At 36.8% G+C, this 27993-nt stretch overlaps 1 protein-coding gene across 1 annotated transcript; it reads left to right on the top strand.

Annotated features, from left to right (window-relative positions):
• LOC132603423 ((DL)-glycerol-3-phosphatase 2) lies at nucleotides 1-27946 on the top strand. Its single transcript, XM_060316472.1, has 6 exons — nucleotides 1-178; nucleotides 2803-3027; nucleotides 5354-5414; nucleotides 5566-5713; nucleotides 25332-25411; nucleotides 27608-27946. Exons 1-6 carry the CDS (start codon nucleotides 100-102, stop codon nucleotides 27747-27749), a joined length of 735 nt encoding a protein of 244 aa, XP_060172455.1. The 5' UTR covers nucleotides 1-99; the 3' UTR covers nucleotides 27750-27946.
• Nucleotides 27947-27993: the final 47 nt, after the last annotated feature.

The raw sequence follows: 27993 nt of genomic DNA, 5'->3' as shown, positions 1-27993 counted from the left end.
GAATACATAAAAGAGCAAAAAAAGACTAAAAACTTGATTAAACCCCACCACTACTGCATTTTATTACAACTACGAAAAAAGAAGATTAAGCGTTGGAAGATGGCTGGGAATGATGGTTCATGTGGAAGAAAAGGTTCAATAACTCATGTAATCTTTGACATGGATGGCCTTCTTCTAGGTATATCAATATCTCTCTTTATTGCATTTTACTGTACTTTAATTTTTTTGTGACCTCATTTCCCAAATCTGAATGAACTGAGAATGCAATGCCACCCTTTTTTTCTGACTCATAACTGGGATGTGCTCGTGGGAATTGCCTATAAGTAGTTTCTCAAGGATTGGGGGACTGAAGTTCAAACTTTGAGTGTGATGTGGCGGATCTAGAATTTGAGTTTTATGGTACCTGCAACAATTTTGAATTAATAATCCCTCCGTTTCAATTTGTTTGTCTGGTTTTGACTTGACACAGAGTTTTAAGAGCGTAAACAAGACTTTTGAATCTTGTGGTCTTAAATTAAAAATACATAAAATGTGCCAAAATTCCCTTTAATCTTTTGGTCTTAAACCTGCCAAAAAAGGAGAGGCATCATTTTTGAAGCAGACTAAGAGCCCGTTTGGATTGGCTTATAAGTTAGCTTATAAGCTGTTTTCAGCTTTTTTGAGTGTTTGGCTAGCCAGCTTAAAGTCATTTTATGCTTAAAATAAGCTCAAAAAAATAATTGGACCCATTTGACTTAGTTTATCTAAAGCAGCTTATAAGCTGAAAACAGCTTATAAGCCAAAAAAAATAAGTTGGACTACCCCAACTTATTTTTTTCAGCTTATAAGCTGCAAACAGCTTTAAGCTGTAAGTCAATCCAAACGGGCTCTAAGGAAAGTAAGACAAACAAATTGAAACAGAGGGAACATACAATAATAACCGGGTTCACAGTCAAATAATTTATAGATATTTAGTGGATTTGTTATTATGTATACATGGTATGCGCAGAAGCCATTGGGTTCCCGTGAATCCATAAATCGTATTCTACATCCTCCACTGATGTGTTCTACCCTTATTTTTCTTAGGAGATAATGAATATGGGAGTATTGATTGAAAATGAAGAGTTGAGAGAACTGTGACTTTTGATGTTATACCTTGAAAGCGGTGGCAGATTCAAGATTTATAAAGATAGGGTGGGGAAGCTTATATTTTGGAAAAAGGCTTAACTGACTTCTGAATAAAAATCTTCGCGGAGGAAGGGGAATTATGTAAGGCATTTTCAAAATTTAGAAAATCTTTTGAAGGGTAATATTGCATTCTTGGAAGATAGTTGGGCACGTGCAGTGTGCCAAACAAAATCAGCCAATGCTTGAAGGAATTATCCGACTTGGAATTTGAAGTTTCCTTTGTTAGTTGTCAATTTATAATATATAGGTGAACAAGTCCATAATTTCTAGTCTCTTTAGGTGTGTCCCTGTGACCATTAGGCCATCTCTTATGCAAAGGAAGAGTCTTTTGCTGCTTTTCTTTATTGCTAGACTAAGCCACCCCACATTGAGGTGGAGACGGTATGATAAGTGTGTTCCTCAAGCACGTGAACACATTTGTATTTCTATGTCTGTGACATCACATATCTATCACATAAGCTTCTCAAGAACTAAGGCATTTCTCACCTACCAAAGAAAAGACAGTCGCATTTAGTTCTGAAAGCATGACACCATAGAAGAGAATTGCATTCTATTTGTAAATGATATATTACTCACTGCCTGTATGCTGTTATGATTTTTATTCAATAAAAATCTTATACTGGTGCGCGCTGTAGTGGGAAAGTTTGCAATAGGTCAGTTGGAGAAAGTTCCTTCCACTATATTGTTTTATCTTTTACGAATTCTTTTTAAAGATGTACAATGCTACAATTAACTCTTATGAGCCCGTTTGGATTGACTTATAAGTTGCTTATAAGCTGTTTTCAGCTTTTTTGAGTGTTTGGCTGGCCAGCTTAAAGTCATTTTGTGCTTAAAATAAGCTCAAAAAAATAATTGAGCCCATTTGACTTAGCTTATCTAAAGCAGCTTATAAGCTGAAAACAGCTTATAAGCCAAAAAAAAATAAGTTAGACTACCCCAACTTATTTTTTTTAGCTTATAAGCTGTATAAGCCCATCCAAACAGGCTCTATACCTAGACAGCTTGTTGTGCGCCTTTTGAGATTTATAATATTCAAGAGAAATCTAGTTCCCTCTTTATCAACCAAAGAAAAAAAAAATATGCTCCCTTGTTCTCTCAAAGCAACAGTAAGATTGATATTAATTTATTACTGGAGATCTTAAAGTTTAGAAAAAGGATGCATGGTCTAGTTCATTTGATATTTTGTGAGGTCACTTACTTTTTCATTCTAGGAGTTTTGTTATTTGGATTTTCTATTGTTACCCAAGTTATAAACTTAAGTAACCACAAAACAAGTTCACAAAGCCAAATCTCTTATGCCCCTTGGGTATACTTATGTAGTTTGACCACAGCGGACATTGCACGGCTTATTAATTGATATGGATTTGTCCCATGACGTGATACATTAAGACACTCCAGTCTGTTTTAGAAAAAAAAGGGAGCTTCTAAGGATCGAAGCAAATAAGTAACGGGAAGAAGGTGTGAGGGTAGATTGTTAACATAGGGGATCAAAGGGAAGATTGATATTTACCAGGCCTTTCGCGTTTGTTGGATTCTATCGAAAGAAACAGGTGAATGTTTGTGTGGTTGAAAGATGCTAATTGAAGACGAATCTTGGTTGACTAGCTTCTTTGTTGCTTTACTTTTGTGTATCAGACACCGAGAAATTCTATACGGAGGTCCAGGAGATTATACTTGCTAGGTATAATAAGACTTTTGATTGGTCACTCAAGGCAAAGATGATGGGAAAGAAGGCGATAGAGGCTGCCAGGGTCTTTGTTGAAGAGACAGGAATAAGTGATTCGCTTACAGCTGAAGATTTTCTTGTAGAGAGAGAGGAAATGTTGCAGAATATGTTTCCCACAAGCGACCTAATGCCAGGTAGATTATTTTTGTTTATTCATTTCTTAAGTTTCAGCTTTCTCAACCTTCCTCAGTTCTGTACATAAGGGTAGCAGACATTTGCACATGATGTAAAACTTATGCAAATGACTATGTCTTAAAATGGCATAAATTTGCGGAACTTGATCAAATAATCAAATCAATTTCTTCACTTTCTATATAATCTTCCTGACTGAAGACTTCACTTTCTATTTATATAGTTTACCTCCTACGTCCAAATTGGTCTGGAACCTTTGTCAGGCTATTGTTTCCTCGAAGTTATGAAGTAAGACATCAATTTCTCAACAAGATCATTATTTCTTGTCGTATGATGAATTTTAGATCCAGAACAATCTGGGATCAATCATACTACTTTTCACCTGTTACTTTCTGTATTGGAGTATTCAACCCCAGATATACTTTTACCTCCATGACTTGTGCAAAAAGCAATGGGGAAGTATAATTGCGGGGAAGTATAATTGCAGGGAAGTATAATTGATCCTGCAGGTGTTGAATTAAATTCTGAATTATGTTAAATAGACACGCAGGGACAGGAGGAAATTTTTTGTGTTATATTAGCTAATCCTTTCAATATTCAAGTTGGATTCCAAAATTCCTATATGAAATTCTTGAAAAAGAAAAGAGTGGCGGTGGTGGGGGGTCACGTTCTCATGAATCTCTGATGAAACAAGATCTTATCCTTCAACTTTCCAATTTTTTTTGTTTTTTGTTTTTTTGAGAAGGTAACATGTTGTATGTATTAAACACAGAACAGTACATGGGTTGTACTGAAACCATATTTACAAGTGAGCAGAAGAGAGCAAAACCAGTCTGCAGTTCTAACAGGAACCTAATGAGTCTAGGATAGATATAGTATCCTCTGGGTAGATCTGGTTACACCAAAAAGAAAAAAGCTTAATACAGTTAAGTTTGATCTCCTGCATTGTGTTGCTGCTGTTCTCAAAGCATCCAGAGTTCCTTTCTTTCCAAATTGCCCACCAAATGCAAGCAGGGACCATCTTCCATCTGTTTATGTCATCTGCTCCAGCTCCAGCTGCCTCCCAACTAAAGAGAGCTTCAGTAATTTTTCCTCCCAACTTTCCAAATTTTGCTGAGGGAGTAACCAGTTCTTAAGGATGAGACACCCATATTGTGTGAACATACAAGCTGCTAATGGGGTTTCAATCCGTACTCTTTATCTCCATCTTTGCCAACTACTGGGCCCTAGCTTATACTGTATTTGACAAAGAACTACAAATAGAGGATGACTTTTAGTGGTTTTGAAGTTTTGGAGAGGCTATGCTTTACTTGATGGAAATAGCTCGGTTTTCTTTCTTCACCCAATATATAAGCAGGGATATGTAATCTCTAGATGCATAATTAAAGGTTCCTCCTTAACATTTATGGTTTATTTTGCATGTTAAAGCCTTGAAATTGTCCCCGGGGATGGCCTAGCTGTTGAGAGCTGGAATAACAACCTTGTAGATGAAACTTCCAATTTGTCTAAGTTTTGGTGGGTAGAGTTATCTAGTACCTGTGCTAGTGGGAGGTAACAGGTACCAGGTGGACTTTAGTTGAGGTGTACTGCAAGCTAGCCTCGATATAGTTTAATAAAAAATGTTTCAACCTTGAAACTTGAGAAAAGAAAAGCTTATTTTTAAGTAACTTGGAACGTATGATTTCCTAATTATCAAGGAAAACACCTTCATTACCCTCTTGTTGTATACTCTACAAAGTTGGAAAATCTTTTGCTGCGCACATGAGAAATGATTTTGAGAGGTTACTTTTTGCTCCTACCATCGCATTGGTAAATGATTGTTTGACTGTTCATTGTGCGTATTGTGCACCTTTTAACTCGGTGGGAAAAATTCACCATTCAAGAGGTCCCTATGAATAATGTAGACAACAATGTCTGCACGGGCCAACCTTATACATATGGAAAAAAATGTGTTCATGGGCCAAATTTCACAATTCAAACTTATGAAAAGGATTGAAATCAACATTTCTAGTTTGTGTGAGTAAATCTACCTATCAACTTGACAATCTCTTGCAAGATTTACACCATGATAATAAATCTAATTCCTCATTCTCCTTCCCTGTGAGTCCTGTCCAATCACCTCAAGGATAATTATGTTTTCAGGTTGTTTGCATTCAGTAATGTTATTTTAGAGCAGTTATTTCTGAAGTAGAGTGGATATTAAGTATGAATACTAGCATATATACAATCTACATACTGTTCATTTCAATCTTTAGATTCCATTTAATGCAAAATTGGATTTGTATACACGAATTTCCTTGCTTGTTTTAATTTTTTGTCCTGTTACAGGGGCCAGCCGCCTGATTCATCACCTTCATGAAAATGGGATACCAATTTGTGTTGCTACGGGGTATGTCATCTTCTTTTAGTGTTGTTCACCAGAAAGTTTAACATTGGTGGCATGATTAGTATTGCAACTAGAAGTGTAAGAATTAACGTATGCTAAAATAATGTTTAAGAAGTAAGATGCAACAAGTGAACTAATATAAATGCATTTTCAGTACTCACACGCGGCACTTTGATTTGAAAACTCAAAGACACAGTGAGCTGTTTTCGCTGATGCATCATATCGTCCGTGGTGATGATCCAGAAGTTAAACAAGGGAAGCCCTCACCTGATATATTCCTTGCAGCTGCAAACAGATTTGAGGTAATTCTCTGATTTCCTTTTCTCTAGATTGGCATAATCTGAGAGATCTCACAGCTTTTATAAAAAAAAATAAAAAAAAATGATGCTAATCTGCTCTTGGTCAATCTTCTATTGCATAAACCTCCCTTAAGATGGTCTAACTGATAATTTAGCTACTAGACTTTTCTAATATGCATGTTTCTGTTGGCTTAGTTCTTATAACAAACTTCAAATAATCTTTATCTTTAATATTTTTTTTTTTGCTCCGTGATCTATTTATGGTTACAAAATGATCAAACTTGTTAGTCATCTTTAATTGTCAGCTTCCAAATAAAGAAAGTAAAGTCAATAATTTTTGTTAGGATGTTGCATTCTCTTGCCATCTCAGAAGTTAATTTATGAATCTGACTTGCTCATATCAATCCAAGCCTCCTCCTCTGCATGTTCTACAATTGTCTTGCCACTTCAACTTCAACTAATCCAGGTGCTGCACAATACTGGAACATGTATCAGCAAAAAAAGTATAAAAAAGATCTATACTAAATATACTTTTACATACGTGATACTCCTTGCTTGCTCCATTCCCCAATATAACCTAATTGAGTGTTAGCATCAAGGCACACAGATCCATCACATCTATCGCCACCCTGTCTCAAAGCTTTTTCCGACAAGAGATGTGCTGGAAAATTGTTAAGCCTAACCCATCTTGAATCGTCCGAACTTGTATTTTCTGGACATGATGTCAGCGAAGTCCAATTCACAAGATTAATTCTCTGTCCCTTCCATCTCCATTCACCAATCTTAACCCTGGCAACTTCTATATCAGATGGAACTTCCAAAAGAAATCTTCCATTGGCCATCTTAACAACCCCAAGCTTTGATGCACCCCCAGCTTCTTCTGGCCCAAGATATAGTCACTTGTGTTTAGCTTCATCTCTGATTTCCCTTCTACATTGGCTATTAAGCATGTGAACATGTACTTCTTACATTGCATTAAAGACTCCCGTCTAGCTTCATTACAATATTTTCATTATCAGCCTTGAATAAGATCTCTGTATCAGACCATTTATGAGTCCTATAGCCTCCCATATGATCTCTGGGTGACAGGAACTACCTCACAAATATGTTCACTTCCTTTTTCAGCGGACATCTGAATCTTTCCAGCTAAGTCATCAACCCCTCCATATTTATCCTTGAACTCAGGGACTATTGTCTGGCTTTTCCTCCTTCCTTGGACTGTCACTATCCTTATGTATCTATCCTGGTTGTTGAAGTTCTGATAAATGGAGTACTTGTAAGACTGATGCTGGTTTCGCTATTTTTCGCAATTCTCACCAGTTCCTTTTGAGGCCATCCTCATCACATGGCAGATCCACATGAGAATGTTCGATTGATATGGATGCTAGTCATGAAACCCCTCTTCCTTTCGATCCATCTGAACCAGTTATCTGGAGTATCTTCTACTACGTCAGAGGACTTGTACTATGTCAATGGCCTTCACATCAGGTTGAGGCCCCTTGCCAAGGAGGGATCGACAAGAGCTTCTTTTCCAAATGCGTAACTGGCTATTTCAATGACCCATTCAACCTCAGCCTTAAGCCTGAAGAGATACAAAACTGGTTTCTTAGTAGGTGGAAAGTCAGCGTAGGGCTTAAAGTCACCCCATTAGCCATAAGAAATTCCTTTTCGAACTTCCGTCGAAGTAGGAAGCTGGGAGAATCAAGGCTGGTGACTGGTTTTGGAACGGCAGGCATCTTTCCCTGGAATGGTGGACGCCAGAAAGTGGCACGGCACCGGTGTACAGAATAAATGACGATAAAAGCTCTCTGTATTCCATTGCATGCTTGGAATCTCGACTCTTTCAGTTTCATTGGTGAATATAGTGGTGGTTTTATCGACATCGACGAAGATGCGAAGTCTAGGTCACATCTGTTCTGAGCTAGAATTTGCATCAAGAATAAGGGTGAGTTGCTGCACCACACAACCCCCCCCCTCTCTCTCTCTTCCCCCAACCCCAATTCATTGGAGTTGGTTATTGGCAAATTGAAATACAGAATCTCCATCTTGGATGGGGGCAGTCCAGATTTCATTTTGGCACAGAAACTCAGAAGTCTAAAAAAAGACATCACTGACTTGAACATACTAGAGTTTGGTCAGATGAAAACAAAGAAAAACAAGGCCCTTGAAGAACTGACTATACTGGAACAAGCAACTGAAGGTAGGCCTCGGTCTATGGCTGAAAGGGAGAACATTTTGGGGCTGAAATTGGAGCTTCAAGAAGTGGCAAGAGAGAAAGAGATATCATGGAGACAGAAATTTAGGTGCTTATGGCTTAAAGGAGGGGACATGAAGACTAAGTTCTTCCAGAGAATGGCCTATTCTCGCAGGAGAACCAATTGTATAGACAAATTGATGATTGGGGAATAAATCACAGGAGACAAAGAAGTCATCAAGGAGGAAATATTCAACTTTATCAGGGGCTTGTACTGAAATAAGCACTGGAAACCTACTGTTGACTTTGATAACTTGGCCTGTATATCCACTGAGGAGAAGGATTGGCTGGATTGAGCATTTGAAGAAGAGGAAGTCCTGGCAACATTTAAGACATGTGCACTAGATAAGGTCCCTAGTCATGAAGGTTACACTATTTCTTTCTTCCAAAAAACCAGGGATATCCTCAAACATGACATTATGGAAGTTCTGCATCACTTCCACCAAAGTTGCCATATGGTCAAATCCTTAATGCATCATTTATAACTCTAGTTCCTAAGAGGAAAGTGGCTATAGAACTTAAAAGACATCATGCGTATAAGTCTTACAGGTAGCATAATCAGTAAACTCCTTACGGATCTCTTGAAAAAGGAAGGATTTCATTGGAATGACAAGGCTTCAGTGGCTTTTGACCACTCAAACGGAGCTTTGGTGAGTGCACCTGTTTTGGTACTTTCCAACAGTTTTCTGATGTTCATTGTGGAAACAGATGCACATGACTATGGCGTGGGAGCAATGCTGATGCAAGAAGGCCATCCTTTAGCTTATTTTAGTAAAGGATTATCCAACAGACATTTTATGGGGTTGTCTGTATATGACAAGGGACTCTTGTGTTGGCTGTCACTAAATGGTCCCAGTGTTTTTTGGGAAGGCATTTCATAGTAAGAACAGACCAGAAGGCACTCAAATTCTTACTTGAACAAAAGGTTCACACTGGCACTCAAATGAAATAGCCATAGCCAAGTGAAGGAAGTTGATAATCTTGAAGCTAGTTGATAAGTTTAGAGGGACTTCTCCAACTCCAGATGTAATCAACTGGAAACATCACAGTGATGGGAGTTTCTCAGTCAGAAGAATACACAAGTTGGCAGTGCTGGAGCAACCAGGAGGAAGAACAGGTCCATGGACAAAGTTGTGGAAAAGTTTGGTACCATCCAAAATCAAGTGCGTCACTTGGCTTGTGACCAGAAAAGCCTGTCTCACCCATGAAGTCTTACAGAAGAGGGGAATGCAATTGGTCTCTAGATGCTATTTCTGCAATGAGACTGCAGAAACAAACAGTTATTTGTTTCTGCACTGTAGAGTGACAGCCCATCTTTGGTCACTGTTCTTCAGTCTCACTGGAAACAGTTGGACCATGCCAGAACACACAGCTGATTTACTAAGTTGCTGGATTAGAAGAGGAGGAAGAAAATCTCAAAAGAAATGGTGGAGAGCAGTTCCATCATGCATCTGGTGGACAATTTGGAAGGAGAGGAATGGGAGGTGTTTTGAGGATAAATTTAATACTCTGCAGAAAATTAAGTGGAACTGTATTGCAAATTTTCATTTTTGGTGTAAAGAAGCAAATGTAGAGGGAGCAGAACAGTTGGTAGACTTTTTAGGAAGCATGTAAATATTTATCTTAGGTAGACTTTTTAGGAAGCATGTAAATATTTATCTTACTGCTCTTTGTGGATAACTTTTTGGAGGTCTCCAGCATATCCTTAATGCTGAGGAATACAATTTACCAGTTTTCAAAAAAAAGAAATAGCCATAGCCAAGTTAATGCAATTTGATTTTGAGATAAGAGTATAAGAGGGGAAGGGAGAATAAAGCTGCTGACTCATTGTCTAGAGTTCCTACTGCAGAGTTGCTCATGCCATCTATGGATCCAGTTGATCCTTCACTCTTCCAGAAGGTAAGGGAAAGTTGGGACAAGGATTCAGAATTGGTAGACATCATTGGCAGGAACAAGGAACTAGAAGAGGGTCTTAAGGGATACACTTTCTTCAATCAGCAGCCGAGAAGGTATGGAAGGCTAGTGGTTGGCAAATGTTAAAACTCTTAAGCAAGAGATCATTCAACTGTCATGCTGGTCTTGTTGGAGGAAATTCTTGGATGGACAAAACATACAGAAGTGTTGAGATGTTGTGATCTCAATAATATTTCAAGAGCTTATGAAGTTTTAATGATTGACAAACTATGTACAAATGACAATCAATGTACAAGGAAAGACGGACAAAGATGTACAAGAACCAGGTCCTTAACAGATCTCCAAAAAGAGCTGGTAAAGCAGGTAACACTGAAGAGGAACTGCTGATAGGGCCGGAACTGGTCCTTTGAACAAGAGCTGGAGACTATTTGAAGAAGCTGTTCCATACGCTTAACAGGAAACCTTGGAGAATTGGTTTTAAAGCTTAATCCAATTCTACAAGGAATTGGAATTCAAGATATGGAAACATTACCATAAATTGACAGATGGAATTAGCTTGAAATTAGGAGAAATTAGTCGTCTATGCGTAAAGTTCAAATCCTAGTCAAACAAGGATTGGTTTCGAACAGTTAATGGAATCAAGTCTTGGTTGGATTTGGAGAACTACAAGCAGCTATTTTGCTCCTATAAATACATCATGTCATAAAGCTTTGGAGCCTAACCACAACCAAAGGGACGCTACTCTAGATGAGTTCTACACAAAGTCTCGAAGAAGAAGCAACTGTTACAACGAGAGAACCTATTTCCATCAAGTTTTATCTATACCGTTCTTCGAGTTGTAATAGTTAGGTTCTTGTGGTTCCAAGACAAGATCTTGATTCCATTCTTATAGATTGTAGTAGGCGTTGTTTTCTGTTGTAAGGGACTTCATTGACTGGGTAGAGTCATTGAAGAAGTTTAGTGAGAGAGCCAACAATTGAGGCAATTGTTGTGGAGAGGGGTAGGTACTATTTGGAACAGTTTCTTAGGTGTATATAGAGTTGTAACCTTAAAACTCTTGAATTTAGTGGAGTTTGGGAAAATCCTATAAGAGGTAGGTCGTGGTTTTCCTCCCTTGAGCAAAGACTTTTCCACGTGAGCATACTTGTGTTGATTTACATATTCCGCACTTTACCTTCTTGTATAGCTGTTCAAAGAACTACCTAGTTATTTGAGTGCATAGGTCGCAGCGAGTTAACAAAAAGGATATCTACTCTCTTCTACCGGGAGAAGCTGAGAGAGGATATTAACTCTTATGTCAGGAGCTATTCTGTAGTAAATATAACGCTGCAGCTTCTCCTGGTCTTATGCAGCCCTTATCCATTCCCAAAACAGCCTGGTCCTGCATTAGCATGGACGTCATTGATGGATTGCCCAAATCAAAGGGAAAAACTACCATTCTAGTGGTTATAGGCTGACCAAAATAAAATTACTTCATGGCTATCAGTCACTCCTGTACTGCTGCTTTTGTAGCACAGATCTTCCTGGATCAAGTATTCAAGCTCCATGGCATGCCTAAGTGACAGGGATCTTTTCATCAGTAAATTTGGCAGGAACTGTTTGTTCTACATGGGGTCACACTGAGTGTCTCATCAGCCTATCATCTGGTCATCCCCAGTCTGATGGAAAGACTGAAGTATTGAATAGAACTGTTGAAACCTACTTGAGGTGCTATTGCTCAGACAATCAACAAGAGTGGTCAATGTACTTACCATTAGCTGAATGGTGGTATGACTCGACTTTTCACTCAGCTATCTAAACAACTCCTTATGAAGCTTTACATGGACAGCCACCTCCCACTCCTTTGCAATATTTAGCCAGTGAGACAACAGAAGTTGATGTGGACATAATCATGATATCTGGGGAGTTTAAGTCTCAATTGCTCAGGTTTCATTTGCATAAGGCTCAGTAGAGGATGCAATCTCTAGCAAATAAGAACAGAAGTGATAGGCAGCTTCTGGTAGGAGATTGGGTGTGTCTTAAGTTACAGCCTTACAGACAATTGACTCTGTCTAATCACACTTTCACCAAGTTATCAGCTAAATATTATGGGCCATTTCAAGTTTTGCAGAAGATTGGATCAGTGGCATACAAGCTCTCATTGCCAGCTCGAGTGGCCATTCACCCTACATTTCATGTGGCTCAACTCAAATTGTGTCACAGTTTACCACACACTTTTCATCATCCTCCTATAGTGGATCTTGCTAGTCCCTACTGTGCTGAGCCTCAGAAAATTCTGGGCAGGAGTTTAATCAAGAAGGGGACAAGGCTGTTCCTCAAATTCTGGTGCAATGGATGGACATGTCAAGTAAGCAGGCTACTTGGGAGGAGTTCGATGTGATGAAGTTTAGGTTAAACCTGTCAAACGGGCCGGGCGAGCCACACCGGGCCATAGTTAAGGGGCCGGGTTTGAGGAGGGGAAAGGGTGTCCGGCCCAGCCCCTACGTGGGTAGGGTTACATAGTGGGCTAACCGGGTCGTGCCGGGTTTTAGTTAAGGGGCCGGGCCGGGTTTTAGTTATTTAAAAAAATTCTAATACTAAAATTTATTAATTTTGATACTTTAAAATCTAGTTATTGCCAACTTTATTTTAACCATCAAGTTCCTTAAATTATACTTTGGCCCTATTTTCAATCTATAAATACCATTCATTCTTCTCCATATTATCACACAATTCCCTCCTTAAATTTCCTACTCATCTAAATCTCTCTCTCTCTTCCAACTTCCAAATTCAAATTTCAAAATTTAATGGATAATGACAATCCGCCTCCTCCTCTAGTTCAAGGAGTGCATCCAGTGTGGAGTTATTATGATAAATTAAAAGAAGATACGATTCGATGTAGAATTTGTCAAACTATGAACCATAGGTCCGAACCGGGATGTGGACTGGTCGGTCTTGGTCATAAGCACCCAAATGCATATGCAACTCTTCGTTAGAATTTAAATTTTGAACTTTCAAGTTTCAAGGTTCAAGGTTCAAGTTTCAAGACTCAAGTTTCAAGTTTCAAATTTCAAGTTTGTATGTTCTCATTTTGCAATGTTAGTTTATTTCATGTTTCACTTAAAGTTTGTTTGTTTTGATTTGATTTTGCAATGTTAGTCGTTCAAGTTTGTATGTTTGAATTTGCAGTGTTATCAATTTATGTTTGAAGTTTTATTTTAAATTATTGATGTTAGTCTTGTATCACACTCTCAACTTTTTATAATATTTAGCACTTATATTTAAATGAATTAATTTTTTTAAAAAACGAAGTCATTTTTGGGGTTTGGCCGTTTGCCCAATGGCTATTCTTGGTTAAATAGCCGTTGGGAATCTTCATTCCAACAACATATACAAGATATACACAAATATACAATCAACATATACAAGATATACACAAATATGCAAACAACATATACAATACATAGACAAAGTCAGAAGTATCCAAACAAGACATACAAGTCGTTTTTGATAATATCTCAATCTTGATATTAACAAGACCTTTCCTGGTCCCACTTGAAATGTTAGAAGGCACTTGTGTCCAAATATCCTTTTGTCCACAAACTATAAAATATCTGTGGCACTATTATTTTTTCTCTATTTGCTCACACCTTCCCAATTTTATTTGGACCCCTAAATTATGAATAAACTACAGTTTGGTCCTATTTCCAAACTATAAATACCCCCATTCTTCTTCATTTTCACACAATTCTTCCACATTTCTCTTTATCTAAATTTGTTGTTCAACTAGTGTACATTTCTACTTTCAACTTCCATGGATAATCCTCCACCTCCACCTCCTCCTCGAGTCTGAAGATCAATTTCAAGTCTGGTGTGTTGCATTTTGAGCGAGTAGATGAGGAACATGTTAAATGTCAACATTGTGGTCAAATATATCTCCATAAGTCCTGACCGGTTTTTGGGGGTATCGGTTCGTTACGTCGGCACTTGGACAAAAGACACAAAATTGAACTTTGAAGTTTATCTCTTCTTTAAATTTCTCAATCTATGCTAGCGTTTTGAACTTTTGATTTGTAATAAGTTAACTGTTCAAGTATGTGTTTTGAATTTGCAATGTTATCAATTTAAGTTTGAAGTTTTATTTTAAATTATTTATGTAGTCTTGTATCACACTCTCAACTTTTTATAATTTTTAGCACTTAAATAGCCGTTGAGAGTCATCATTCCAACAACATATGCAAGATATACTCAAATATACAATTAACATATACAAGATATACACAAATTAGGATTTTTTTTTTTGGCTATATATAAGCTAATCTTTTTAACCCCAAAAAAAAGGTTGAAATGAAATCACACAGTAACGAAATGAGAACACTGCACATGAGTTTAGATACTAAACTGAAGTTTTTGTATTAATGAACTATATTTAAAAAATATTTCGGCCTTAATTGATGGATATAATGCCACTTATTTCGGCCTCCAAGAGTTAAAAAAAATGTTACTCCTTGCAGAAAATTTATCTTGGAGTTGCTGCTGATGTAGGATTAGTTTTATCCAATTACATTTACAGTTCTATTTTGATTGCGTACATATTATTAATCTTGTTTTTAATACTAAATTGAAGTTTTCGTATTAATGAACTATATTTTAAAACTATTTCGGCCTTAATTGATGGAAATAATGCCACTTATTTCGGCCTCCAAGAGTTTAAAAAAAATTGTTACTCCTTGCAGAAAATTTATCTTGGAGTTGCTGTTTATGTAGGATTAGTTTTACCCAATTACATTTACAACTCTATTTTGATTGCGTACAGATTATTAATCTTATTTTTAATAAAATTACAAATAAATTATAACACAAATTTGAAAAGAAATTCAAAGGCTCAATGAGCTTTTAGTTTTATTAGTCGATAATTGCAAAGTCGAATTTAAACTTTAAAGCTTACAAACATACAACTACTTTTCTCTGATTTCATAAACTTAAACCAGAAAAAGAAAATTCAATTTGACAACTCTTCAAATTTAAATCTACACAGTTTGAACTATTTTATTCAATTCTTCCATATTAACATTAGGAGGAATTGACTCAAATTTTTTGTAATCGACATCTCCATACATTGGAGATGTTTGGACCGATGTTCAAGTTAGTGGTCTTCTCTTGAGATTTCATGGAGACAGAAGTCTAGGACCTTATGGCTAAAAGAAGGTGATAAGAACACTAAGTTCTTTCACAAAATGGCTAATGCTCACAAGAGGTACAACAACATTGATCAATTGCTAGTTCAAAGAGAGTTAAGTGAGGACCCTGTCAGAATCAAAGGGGAAATCATTGACTTTTATCAGCAGCTTTATACAGAAACTGAAGAATGGAGGCCTTCTTGTCATTTTGAAAGATGCCCTGTCATCTCAGAGGAAGAGAGGGATCTTTTACAAGGCAGATTTGAGGAACAAGAAGTACTGAAATGTTTGAAGTTGTGCGCAGCCGATAAAGCCCCTGGACCAGATGGTTTCACCATGGGCTTTTTCATCAAATGCTGGGAAGTGGTGAAACATGATATAATGAATGCTATGCAGAATTTCCATGATCAAGAAGTCTTTGAAAGAAGCTTCAATGCTACTTTCATTGCATTGATTCCTAAGAAGAAAGGGGCAAAGGAACTGAGGGATTTCAGGCCTATCAGTTTGATAGGCAGTTTCTACAAGCTAATTTCCAAAGTGTTGACAGAAAGATTGAAAGGGGTAATGACAAAGCTGGTAGATTCTCAACAAATGGCATTTATCAAAGGAAGACAAATCATGGATGCTGTGCTAGTGGCAAATGAAGCTGTGGATTCTAGACTTAAGCAACAAAAACCTAGAATTCTATGCAAGTTAGACATTGAGAAAACATATGATCATGTTAATTGGATGGGCTTCGGACATAAATGGATACAGTGGATCAAGCATTGCATCACAACTGTCAATTTCTCAATTCTTATTAATGGTTCTCCTGCTGGTTTTTTTGGATCACAAAGGGTCTCAGGCAAGGAGATCCTCTGTCTCCTTTTTTGTTCCTTCTGGCTATGGAAGGCCTCAATAATATGATAAAAAAAACTAGTTTAAATGGGTGGATTCAAGGTTTTGAAGTGGCTACAGGTGATAGGGGCAGCATGGAAGTGACACATCTCCAGTATGCTGATGACACACTCATTTTTTGTGACGCACAAGAAGATCAGTTGAGATACTTGAGGGTGATCTTAGTCTTATTTGAAGGTGTTTCTGGTTTGCACATTAACTGGAAGAAAAGCCTGTTATTCCCCATCAATGAGGTCACAGAGATGGCACAACTAAATGCAATTCTAGGTGGAGAAGTTGGCGCTTTACCAACTACTTATCTAGGAATGCCACTGGGAGCAAAATCTAAATCCATAGGAATTTGGGACAGTGTTATTGAAAAATGTGAGAAGAAACTGGCTAGATGGAAGACTCAATACTTATCTTTGGGGGGTAGGTTGACGCTCATTCACTCAGTCTTAGATGCTCTTCCTACATATATGATGTCTTTGTTTCCAATCCCAGCAGGGGTCATTAAAAGGCTGGACAGAATCAGGAGAGCATTCCTATGGCAAGGTAACAAAGAAAAGAAAAGGTATCATCTAGTCAAATGGGAAGCTCTTACTTTTGGAAAGAAATATGGAGGTCTGGGAATCAGGAATTTGAAGATTCACAATAAAGCATTGAAGATGAAATGGTTGTGGAGACTTATCAATGAGAATCAGACTCTATGGGGTAAAGTTATAAATGCCAAATATGAGAAGGAAGACAAATGGATGACCAAGGAGGTTGATACACCATATGGGGTTAGTTTATGGAGGTCCATCAGGACCTTTTGGAGTGAACTGAAAAGCAAAACAAAGATCAAAGTCCTCGACGGTAACAAAACTAGCTTCTGGGAGGACAACTAGCATGAAATAGGGATTCTTAAAGTACACTTCCCTGACATATTCAATCTTGTGCTTCTCCAACAGAAGACTATAGCAGAAATGTGGACACCTCAAGGTTGGGATATAACTTTCAGAAGATTACTCAACGATTGGGAGATGGACAGAGTAACTGAATTTTACAGCATAATTGCACAATTCAGTGGTGTACAGGCAGGTGAAGATGTATTGAGATGGCAAGGTAACAACTGTGGTGATTTCAAGGTCTATGCAGCATATAGGTTGATGAATCGGTCTAATCAGCAGATTGATAATTGGCCTTGGAAACATATTTGGAGAACTAACATCCCACACAAAGTGGCTTGTTTTGTGTGGCTCTTGGCAAAGGAAGCTGTCCTCACCAAGGAAAATTTAATGAAAAGACAGATAACATTGTGTCCCAAATGTTTTTTGTGTGGAGATAAAGCAGAGACAATTAACCATCTATTCCTACATTGCGAAGTGACTGAACAGTTGTGGAGAATTTTCTTTAACCTTAAAGGCATATCCTGGATCATGCTTGGAAAGATTACAGAAGCTTTACAGAGTTGGGAGGAAGCAGGGTCTATGGCAAAGAACAGAAGTAGATGGAGAATTGTCCCTGCTTGCATCTGGTGGACAATCTGGAAGGAGAGGAATTCAAGATGTTTTAAAAATATAGAGAATAGTATGCAGAAGATCAAACTGAATTGTCTTTTGCTATTATGTTTTTGGTGTAAACAGATATCTTCAGATGATACTGCTACCATAATTGATGTGCTAGATTCAATATGAGGTAGATCAGTTTAGCTTCTGAAGTACAATTGTAAATATGGTTTCAGTACAACCTATGTACTGTGTTTCCCACTTATATATATATATACAATAGTTACCGTTTTTTAAAAAAAACATATAATACGGGCCAATTCTGACATGTTAACATATTTAATACCCAAATTTAATATAGCACCAAGTAAATAAGAGGAATAGGAAAGAAATACTTTTTGAATATTACTATCATTGCAGTAACAACATCTGTGTAACCTTCTTTGGACTTATATTCTTTAAGCAAATAAGAGATATCGGCTAGATGATCTAAAATGTTACAAACAATAGGATAATAAGCACCGGAAAATTTCAGAGTAGCGAAATAAAATTTTTCTAAAAAATCTACAACATCCTTAATTTTGACCCAATCAAATCATTCAACATTAACTCGGGATATCCAATAGCAAATTGGTTAAAAGTTGCAGTTATAGGAACTTTATACGCATCACAAGTTTTTAAGAAATAATAAGTAGAATTCCACCTAGTGTCTACTTCTTTAGGCATAAATTTTGGTCTAAGATTATTTTACCTACATTTATTTTTAAATTCCGCAAGTCGCTTCCTGTTATTATTTCCTTGAATAAAATCAACTGTGTGTCTAATTTTCTCAATCATAGGCTCAAAGAAAGAAATACCATCTTTAACAATTAAATTGTAAATATGACAAGCACACCTAACATGAAATGTTTTAGGTAAAGGTGGAGAACTCAGATTTATACTGTCGATAATAGATGTGTTGTTAGAAGCATCATCAAAAGCCATACATAAAACTTTGCTTGTAAGACCATAATATTTTGCAATGACTGTGACAGTGTAAGATATAAATTTTGCAGTATATCTACAGTCTTTCGTCATATTGAAAAGCTAAAATACGTTTTTGCATGTTAAAATTATCATCTATCCAATGACAAGTAACTAAATCATTTATATTAACAGCACGACCAAGATCTGAAGTGACAGAAACTCTACAAGGAAGATACATCAATAAATAACATAGATAAAACAGATATTGTCCATAAAACCTATTGGGTTCCTTTAGGCAGTGGAGGACGACACTGAGCCTGAGTTCGAGACTGAGCAATATCATTAGCGGGACTAGTGGGTGTATTATTGCATTATCATCATCGTCTACTTCTACCTCAACTTCATTCTCTTCTTTTATACTGGACATTTCTTGTAATTCTATATAATTCATATCATGTACACCCACACCTATGTCGCCTATTTCACTAGGTGGTGCTTTCGGAATACGAGTATAATTTCGAGTGCTAGTACTACCCCTACCACTACCGCTTCCGGATTTTTTTCTTACCGCTACTACTACCATCGGGACATAAAGCTTTACCAACTCTTTTTAGTTGTTCCATTATGCAAATTAAAATAACGAAAATGTAAATTAAAATGCAAGCATTAAAGTACTAAATAAAAGTAAGAGATGGACCGAAGGTACCAAATTGTCAGAGATAACGAAATAACAACGTGATCGTAAATTGATGAATTGAATACTTGAAGCCTTTCACTTGATCTTGTTAATTGAAGTTTGCAAAAACAATTAAAGTAGAACACTAGAAATATAGAAATTGCTAGAAAATTAAGAGAGAGTGAGATAAAATGAGAGGATTGTAGTAAAAAGATCATGAAATGTATGAGGTATTTATAGGTGAAAAATGGGTTAAATTGTAATATTTAAACTTAAAAAGGTTAAAAGTAATTTTAGTGGGTTCATTTTTTGGCATTTTTTTGGAATTAATAAAGCTTGTAGCCGGGCCTCACAGGTTTAACTTTTTGGGCTTTTATCACAAAATGTGACCATTCTTGCCCAGTGACCGTTGCCAACGGCTGTTTGCTAATTCAGCCGTTTGGCCAACGGCTAATTGCCAAAAAAGGGGCCCCAAACCCCTTAAAATTACTTCTAACCTTTAAGTTTAAAAAATTACAGTTTAATACCTCATACATTTCATCATTTTTAACTAAAATCCTCTCATTTTATCTCACTTTCTCTCTTAATTTTTTAGCAATTTCTATAATTCTAGTGTTCCACTTTAATTTTTTTTTTTTTGCAAACTTGCAATTAACAAGATCAAGTGGAAGGCTTCAAGTATTCAATTCATCAATTGACGATCACGTTGTTATTTCGTTATCTCCGACAATGTGGTACCTTCGTTCCATCTCTTACATTTATTTAGTACTTTAATTCTTTTTTTTTTTTTTTGAATAAGGTACCATTTGTATTCCATCCAAAAGTATCACCATTTTTTTGAATGCTGATGTGAAACTTTACAGGTAAAGCCACCAAAAACAGTGGCCAGGAGGTAATGATGCTAGTTACAATTTACACATTGCCTAGAAAATCTACCAAATCACCTACTTCCCCACTATATCTTGTTTACACCAAAAATAAAAGAAACTAAGACACTTCATTTTAACTATCTGGATGGAGTTAGCTTTATCTTCAAATTGTCTTGAGTTTCTTTCCTTCCAAATTGACCACCAAATACAAGCTGGAATGGACTGCCACCAATCTTCCTTCGCCTTCCTTCTTCCAATTCCTTTCCAGTTGCATAGGAGTTCTAGAGTTGATTTTGGTAACACCCACTTCACCCCTAGGATACAAAAGAACACGTGCCACAGATGTGCAGTTATCTGACAATGTAGGAATAAATGCTCATTTGTTTCTGCATCTTTCCCACAAAGTAGGTATCTTGAGCATATCTGAAGACCTCTTCTTTGTAGAGCCTCTTGTGTTAGACAAGCCCGCTTCAAAACTAACCAAACAAAAGTAGAAACCTTATATGGAATTTTAACTTTCCAAATAAGTTTCCATGGCCAAACCAGAGATGGATTTACAACCTTGTTCTTCTCCCAATAGACTGATTTAACAGTGATATTCCCTTTGCTGCATAGTTTCCAAACTGGTTTATCTGGAACATTAGTGGTTCCTATGAAGGAAATGAGTACCAAAAGCAAATCTGTGACTCCCCCTATTTCCCAATCATTTAGTGCCCTTCTAAACTAAAGATTCCACCCTTGTGCTGTCCACATTTGGGATATTTTGTCATTTTTTTGGAGACTGAGAATGTGTAAGTCCTGGAATAAAGTTTTAAGATTACAGCGCCCAATCCAATGATCTTCCCAGAAGGAAGTTTTTGTCCCATCCCCCACCTTTATGCTCAAATTTTCACTGCATTCATTTCACATTCTCCTAATAGTCTTCCAAACACTGCATCCGTAAGTAGTATTTACTTCATTTGTTGTCCACTGATTCAATAAACCATATTTTTGAGCTATGTATTTCCTCCAGAGAGATCTGTCTTCCTTACAAAACCTCCACAACCACTTCTGGAGTAGACTCTGGTTATGAAGTCTGAAATTCTTAATCCCCATGCCACCATGTTGCTTGCTGAGCGTCACAATCTCCCACTCTACTAAGTTATAACCTTTCGTCTTTGTTACCATGCCACAAAAATTCCCTTCTTACTTTGTTAATCTTCTTCTCTATGCCCCTAGGAATAGAAAGCAAAGACATCATGTAAGTAGGTAAGGCATCCAAGACTGAATTTATCAAAGTTAGTCTACCCCCAAGAGATAAATATTGACTCTTCCATCTTGTCAATTTCTTTTCGCACCTTTCTAACACATCATTCCATATCTCTTGTGCCTTGTGGTTAGCACCTAGAGGCATTTCCAAGTACTTTGTGGGCAGTGACTCAGTTTGACAGCCTAAGTTACTTGCCAGAAACTGTAGATCAGTCACCTGATTCACCGGATGTAAGAAGCTCTTATTCCAGTTAACATGGAGACCTGAAATGGCTTTAAAGATGGTCAATATTGCCCTAAGGTGTCTGATTTGTTCAACCTTAGCCTCACAAAACACCAAACAGTCATCAGCATACAATAAGTGTGTAATTTCCATGTCTTCACCCCTATCGGTTTGGGTTCCAAACCCTTTTATCCATCCATTAGTTTTGGCTTTTTTGATCATGTAATTTATCCCCTCCATGGCTAATAAGAATAGGAAAGGTGACAGGGGATCCCCCTGCCTCAAACCCCTGCTAGATTGAAAAAAACCTTCAGGACTTCCATTAATTAGTAATTTAATTCTTGCATTTAAATTTTCGTTATTTTAATTTGCATAATGGAACAACTAAAAAGAGTTGGTAAAACTTTATGTCCCGGTGGTAGTAGTAGCGGTAAGAAAAAAATCCGATAGCGGTAGTACTAGCACTAGAAATTATACTCGGATTCCGGAAGCACGTAGGCGACATAGGTGTGGGTGTACATGATATGAATTATATAGAAATACAAGAAATGTACGGTATAGAAGAAGAGAATGAAGTTGAGGTAGAAGTAGACGATGATGATACTAATACACCCATTAGTCCCGCTAATGATATTGCTCAGGCTCAGTGTTGTCCTCCACTGCCTAAATGAACCCAAAAAAAAAACTAGTTTAGTGTGGAATTATTTTGGCCCAATAGAAAATAGTCCGGGTTATGTTGAATGTAAAATTTGTAACAAACCTTATAAGCATGAGACGGGGTAATAAAGGGGGGACGGGTCAATTGACTAGACATTTGGATAGAATACACCCAAATTGGAAAGAAGAGATATCAGAAGCTCAGGGTGCCGCTGGGGGATTAACGCAAAAAAGATTGGACCTAAAGACTGGTAAATTAAGTGGATCATATAATAAAATGAAGAACCGTGAAGAGTCAGCGAAAATGATAGCTGTGGGTTGTTTGCCTTTCACCTTTGCTTCTTCTGATGCTTTTATTCATTATATACAAAAAATTTATAATCCTATGTTTAGCGGTATTCCTAGAACTACTTGTAGATCTGATATTTTTAGACTTTATAGACAATATCTGTTTTATCTACGTTATTTATTGACGTATCTTCCTTGTAGAGTTTCTCTTACTTCGGATCTTGGTCGTGCTGTTATTATAAATGATTATTTAACAGTTACTTGTCATTGGATAGATGATAATTTTAGCATGCAAAAACGTATTTTAGTTTTTCAATATGACGAAGACTGTAGAGATACTGCACAATTTATATTTGATACTGTCACGGTCATTGCAAAATATTATGGTCTTACAAGCAAAGTTTTATGTATGGCTTTTGATAATGCTTCTAACAACACATCTACTATCGATAGTTTAAAATCTAAGTTGTCTCCACCTTTACCTGAAATATTTCATGGTAGGTGTGCTTGTCATATTTACATTTTAATTGTTAAAGATGGTCTTTCTTTCTTTGAGCCTGTGTGAGAAAATTAGACACGCAGTTGGTTTTATTCAAGGAAATAATAGCAGGAAGCGACTTGCAGAATTTAAAAATAAATGCAGGCAAAATAATGTTAGACCAAAATTTATGGCTGAAGAAGTAGACACTAGGTGGAATTCTACTTATGATTTCTTAAAAACTTGTTATGCGTTTAAAGTTCCTATAACTGCAACTTTTAACCAATTTGCAACTGGATATCCTGAGTTAATGTTGGATGATTTTGATTGGGTCAAAATTAAGGATGTTGTAGATTTTTTAGAATTTTTTTATTTCGCTACTCTGAAATTTTCCGGTGCTTATTATCCTACTATTTGTAACATTTTAGCTTATCTAGCTGATATCTCTTATTTGCTTAAAGCACGTCTAAAGATGGTTACATAGATGTTGTTACTGCAATGATAGTAAAATTCAAAAAGTATTTCTTTGCTATTCCTCCTATTTACTTTGTTGGTGCTATATTAAATCCGTGTATTAAATATGTTATTATGTCAGAATTGGCCCGTATTATATAAACTTCTTTAGAAATTAGAAATAATGAAGAACCATCTCTTCTTAAGGCTATGTGTGATGCAAATGAATACGCGCAACAATTATATAATCATTATTGTACATTACTTGATAATGGTACACCGACTTCTGTCCCATGTGTTCCTTCTAACGAAGCTTCATCTTCTAAAAGACAGGCACAAAGTGTGTCTATCATGGGTGTTCCTAGATTATCTATTTGGTCTCAAATAACACCTTAACAAAGAAATACAAACTTTGATGAGCTTTAATTTTTTTTTTGAGATAGCCGTTGGAGCCCTTCGAAGATGGAGTTAATGCACTAGATTGGTGGAGGAACAACAGAAGGCAATTTCCCGTTCTTTCAACAATGGCTAGAGATGTGCTGAATGTTCCAATGTCAACTATTGCATCAGAAAACACATTTAGCCAAGGAAGGCAGCAGCTTGGAGACAACCTACACTCATTGGGCAGCAACGCAATGATGTCCTAGTATGTTTCAGAGATTGGATTAGATAGGAGCGAAGAAATCAAGGAAGAGAGCAAGATCCAAGAGAAGACCAACAAGTTGAAGATATAATGTCAGTTGGAGACCAACGAGAGTTTTGGGTTGAAATTGTCCCTTATCTATGGGAGTAGGTTCATTTTGGTCTCTCAAATATTACCGTGAGCATATTTGATCCCTTATCTATGGGAGTAGGTTCATTTTGGTCCCTTAAATATAACGCTAAGCATATTTAATCCCTTAACTATGCTACAGTGGGGCACTTTTGGTTCCCCTAATAGAATCCGTTTAAAAAGTAACGGTGCTAATCCCATGTAACACTCACGTGACTTGTAAGAGGCTAAACCCATCGGACAAAAATACTAAACTCATTCTCCTTTCTCCCCAACTTCATATGAAGAAACAGTTCAACAAAAAAAGCCCTAGCCTCTCTGTAGAAAGCTTCAATTGGCTGGAAGAAGAAGAAGCTGATTTTTAAAAAAAGGCAGAAACTTTATCTAATATATTAAAATTTGCATTCATATGCTTCTGAAAAAAATTGGAGTGGTTCCACAATTAAGATAATTTATAACCGTTGTTAAAAAGAATTTTGATTTTTTTAATATTTAACAAAAATAACTTTATATTCACATGCTTCCAAAATAAGTGGAACGGTTCCATGTGTGCTGCCAGATTACTATTTAAGAGTTGGTTACCAACCGTATGATTCAAATATTATGAGTTGTTTTGCTAATATCTTATATGAATTGCATTTTTTAGAGAAATGCCATTACTCTGCTTTGCATTTTGTCCAATGGGTTTAGCCTTTTACGAGTCACGTGAGTGTCACATGGGTTTAGCACCGTTACTTTTTAAACGGGTTCTATTAGGGGAACCAAAAGTGCCCCACTTTAGCATAGTTAATGGATTAAATATGCTTAATGTTATATCTGAGGGACCAAAATGAACCTACTCTCATAGATAAGGGATCAAATATGCTCAGGGTAATATTTGAGGGACCAAAATGAACCTACTCTCATAGATAAGGGACAATTTTAACCCAAAACTCAAACCAACGATCAACTACCTACTATCCTTCTACCCTAATTCGTGTCCTCCATAACCTCCTATCTACGGTTATGTCCTCGGTGAGCTAGAACCGCGTCATGTCCTGTCTAATCACCTCTCCCCAATACTTTTTCGGCCTACCTCTACCTCTCTTGAATCCTGTTATGGAATTAGTATGAATCCTATCCTATTTCAATCCTAAGGCTGAATCAGCTAGAGTCAGAATGTGGGTATATAATGTAAGGATACCATTTGGGAAACCTATCAATCAAAAGCATTCTGTAGCCGTAGTCTAGTTTTAGCTGTAGCAATATTCTCTTATTCTCTGTTTTCTGCCATTAATGATTCTATCCTGCATCAACAGGGTGGACCGGTAGATTCACAGAGGATTCTTGTATTTGAAGATGCGCCCTCTGGTGTCCTTGCAGCCAAGAATGCTGGAATGTAAGTCTTTATCTCCCAAAATTTTAATTTCTGCTGATATATTTTTTTTTTTCTTCATGTAAACAATTTGGCACTAAGACTATGTTTAGTTGATTAACTCATAGGTGTTGTAAATCTCTTGAAGATAACTTCTAGTAATTGAGGAAGCAATATGATTTTGGTCTGGTTCTCAATGTCTGAACTATGTGCTCACTATGACAAAAACATTACCTTCATATTTAAGGACTCTTAGAACCCTTTGTATGTCAGTTAATGTTCTCCAAAATATGTTTGTAAACTTTGCCTTTCAGTTTGATCCTGATCTCATCTGGCATGGTTTTCTTTCTGTTGCTCTGATGGCACTTGTTATGTGCAGCTGCTAGTTTTTGTCCTTTCTCCTCATTTTGGACGTCTGAAAAGTCAATTTACTTGGTCTAGGAGCAATCCTCCTTCAGGACCTTGCTTCTTTCTTCCTCCTATTTTGGGGTTTTGTCTTGACTTTCAAGAATCTCTCTCAACCTGTCAACATTGAAAGTTCTTCCTGTTCTAATTTTCTGTCTGATTTATATTCTTCTTTGGTCCCTTCAGGGTCATCCTATAATCTAAAAGATACATATCATTATTCCGTCCCCAACTGCCTCAGTTGTTTGCTACTTTACTAGGACCCAGTATTTTCTCTGACACCCACACGAACACCAGTGTTTTGCCTGTGATGGAACCATGTTTTCTTCTCAATATTGTTCCTTTTTGGTGTTTGCTCTGCTTTTTTGTTTTCCCTAATAGTTTTCCTGCTTTATCCATTATGAGGCTATATTTTTTCCTTAATTTGATTTCTTCAGGTGTGTTCAGTCTGGAACGTTAGCCGTTTTCATGAGTTTTGAACTTCCTCATTCTTGTTTGCTACTATTAGTACTGCGTTTCTTGGGTCCTATGGGGCATGATTTTTTTTTGTTTTTGTTTTTGAAATTGGTAACTATTGTCCTGTGAGGCATGATTAAATGCCAATAACATACTTTAACTACTAAAATCCCTGAAGTTCTGTTCATTGACGAGGGTTTCTTCTTGAAGGAAAACACACAATCCACAAGAACACATAGTTCGCCCAAGATTCACTATTTGTTTCACGAGTCCACAACACAGTCACATGTATAAAGAACGGGAGTTGTATCGTATAGTTCACAATCTAAGTCGTATAGTTCACAATCTAAGTCGTACCTGTTACAGAAGATTGTTCTAGTATTCGGTGAAGATCACTTTCATCTTCGTATGAATCTACCACCGTAGTTCTTCATGGAGAAGAAGAGAGTTTATTTTCTATCTTTTGGAAGAGAAATAGTTTGTTTTTTAGATGAAGAAAAGAAAAACGCACTTTTGAAAAAGAGTCTAATATAAACAAAACTTCTTGTTTATATCTTAAGTGACACACCCTTTGGGAAGGGTTGTGCTCTTCTGCTTTTATTTTATTTTATTTATTCCCTTTTAGGTTGACCCACATGGAGGGCCCTAAACGTACTTCCAACACTTCTGTAGATGTAACAACGTATGCCAAGTGGGTCCTGAAGTTGCACTATGATTTTCATCGATATAGAAGATCACTTGGTTGCATTCTGGTCTCGTTCAGTGGCGGAGCTAGGAACTTTGTTAAGGGTGTTCAAACTTAGCCAAGTAAATTTTCTTTAAAAAGAATAAATGGGTGCACCAGATTTTTTAAATCAAACTATACTATATTTAGTTCAAAAATGACTTTTAAGATTTGTTTACTTGAAATAAGATTAATTAAAAAGTAAAAAAGAAAAGTCAAACAGAGATGTACAGGTAGTTTTGCTCTTTAAAAGAGTAGATGTTGTGAATTGGTACATGTTTTTTTACTCTTTAAAACATGTTTTTTTACTCTTTAAAACAGTAAAGCTGCTGCTGAGAATTGAACTTGGGCCCTCCAAGAGCTTTTGAACAGCCTTTACCACTGGACCAACTTCTCTAGTTGATTCAAAGGTGTTCAGAATACGATATATCATGATATAAGACAGTGTTTCACCTACGTGCACAGTATAATTTTCCGGCGAAGGGTGTTCGTCTGAACACCCTTGGTGGGCTGTAGCTCCGCCCCTGGTCTCGTTTATCCCTGTTCCTTGCACTTATGTTCTTATGACAAAATGTGAAGGTACAGAATCTCCTATCATCTACTAATTTGGGTTTTATGTTACTGCATGCATGCAGGTCAGTGGTTATGGTTCCAGATGCAAGGTTGGATAGTTCATATCATCAAGTTGCTGATCAAGTTTTGACTTCTTTACTTGATTTCAACCCAGCCGATTGGGGTTTGCCGCCATTTAAAAATGCATCAACCAAGTTAGATTAGTTTGATGATGATATTTAAGTTCCCAAATGGAGCCTATATATTCAGAGTTTTGGGGTTTGCCTCCAGTTGGTATTCATATATTGTTCTGCTTTACTCATTATTTTGGCTGTTAAAATGGAGAGATTGAGGATTCGTTGTATTGCAACTCATGTATGCTCAGCATGATACTGTCCAGAAAAAAATTTCATCCGTTTCAATTTGTTTATCTTACTTTCCTTTTTATTTTGTTAAAAAAAAAAGATTG

Source organism: Lycium barbarum, chromosome 7, assembly GCF_019175385.1.
Source record: "Lycium barbarum isolate Lr01 chromosome 7, ASM1917538v2, whole genome shotgun sequence".
Classification (NCBI taxonomy): domain Eukaryota; kingdom Viridiplantae; phylum Streptophyta; class Magnoliopsida; order Solanales; family Solanaceae; genus Lycium; species Lycium barbarum.
Note: the sequence above shows the minus strand (reverse complement) of the source record. Positions and strands in the feature narration are given on the sequence as shown.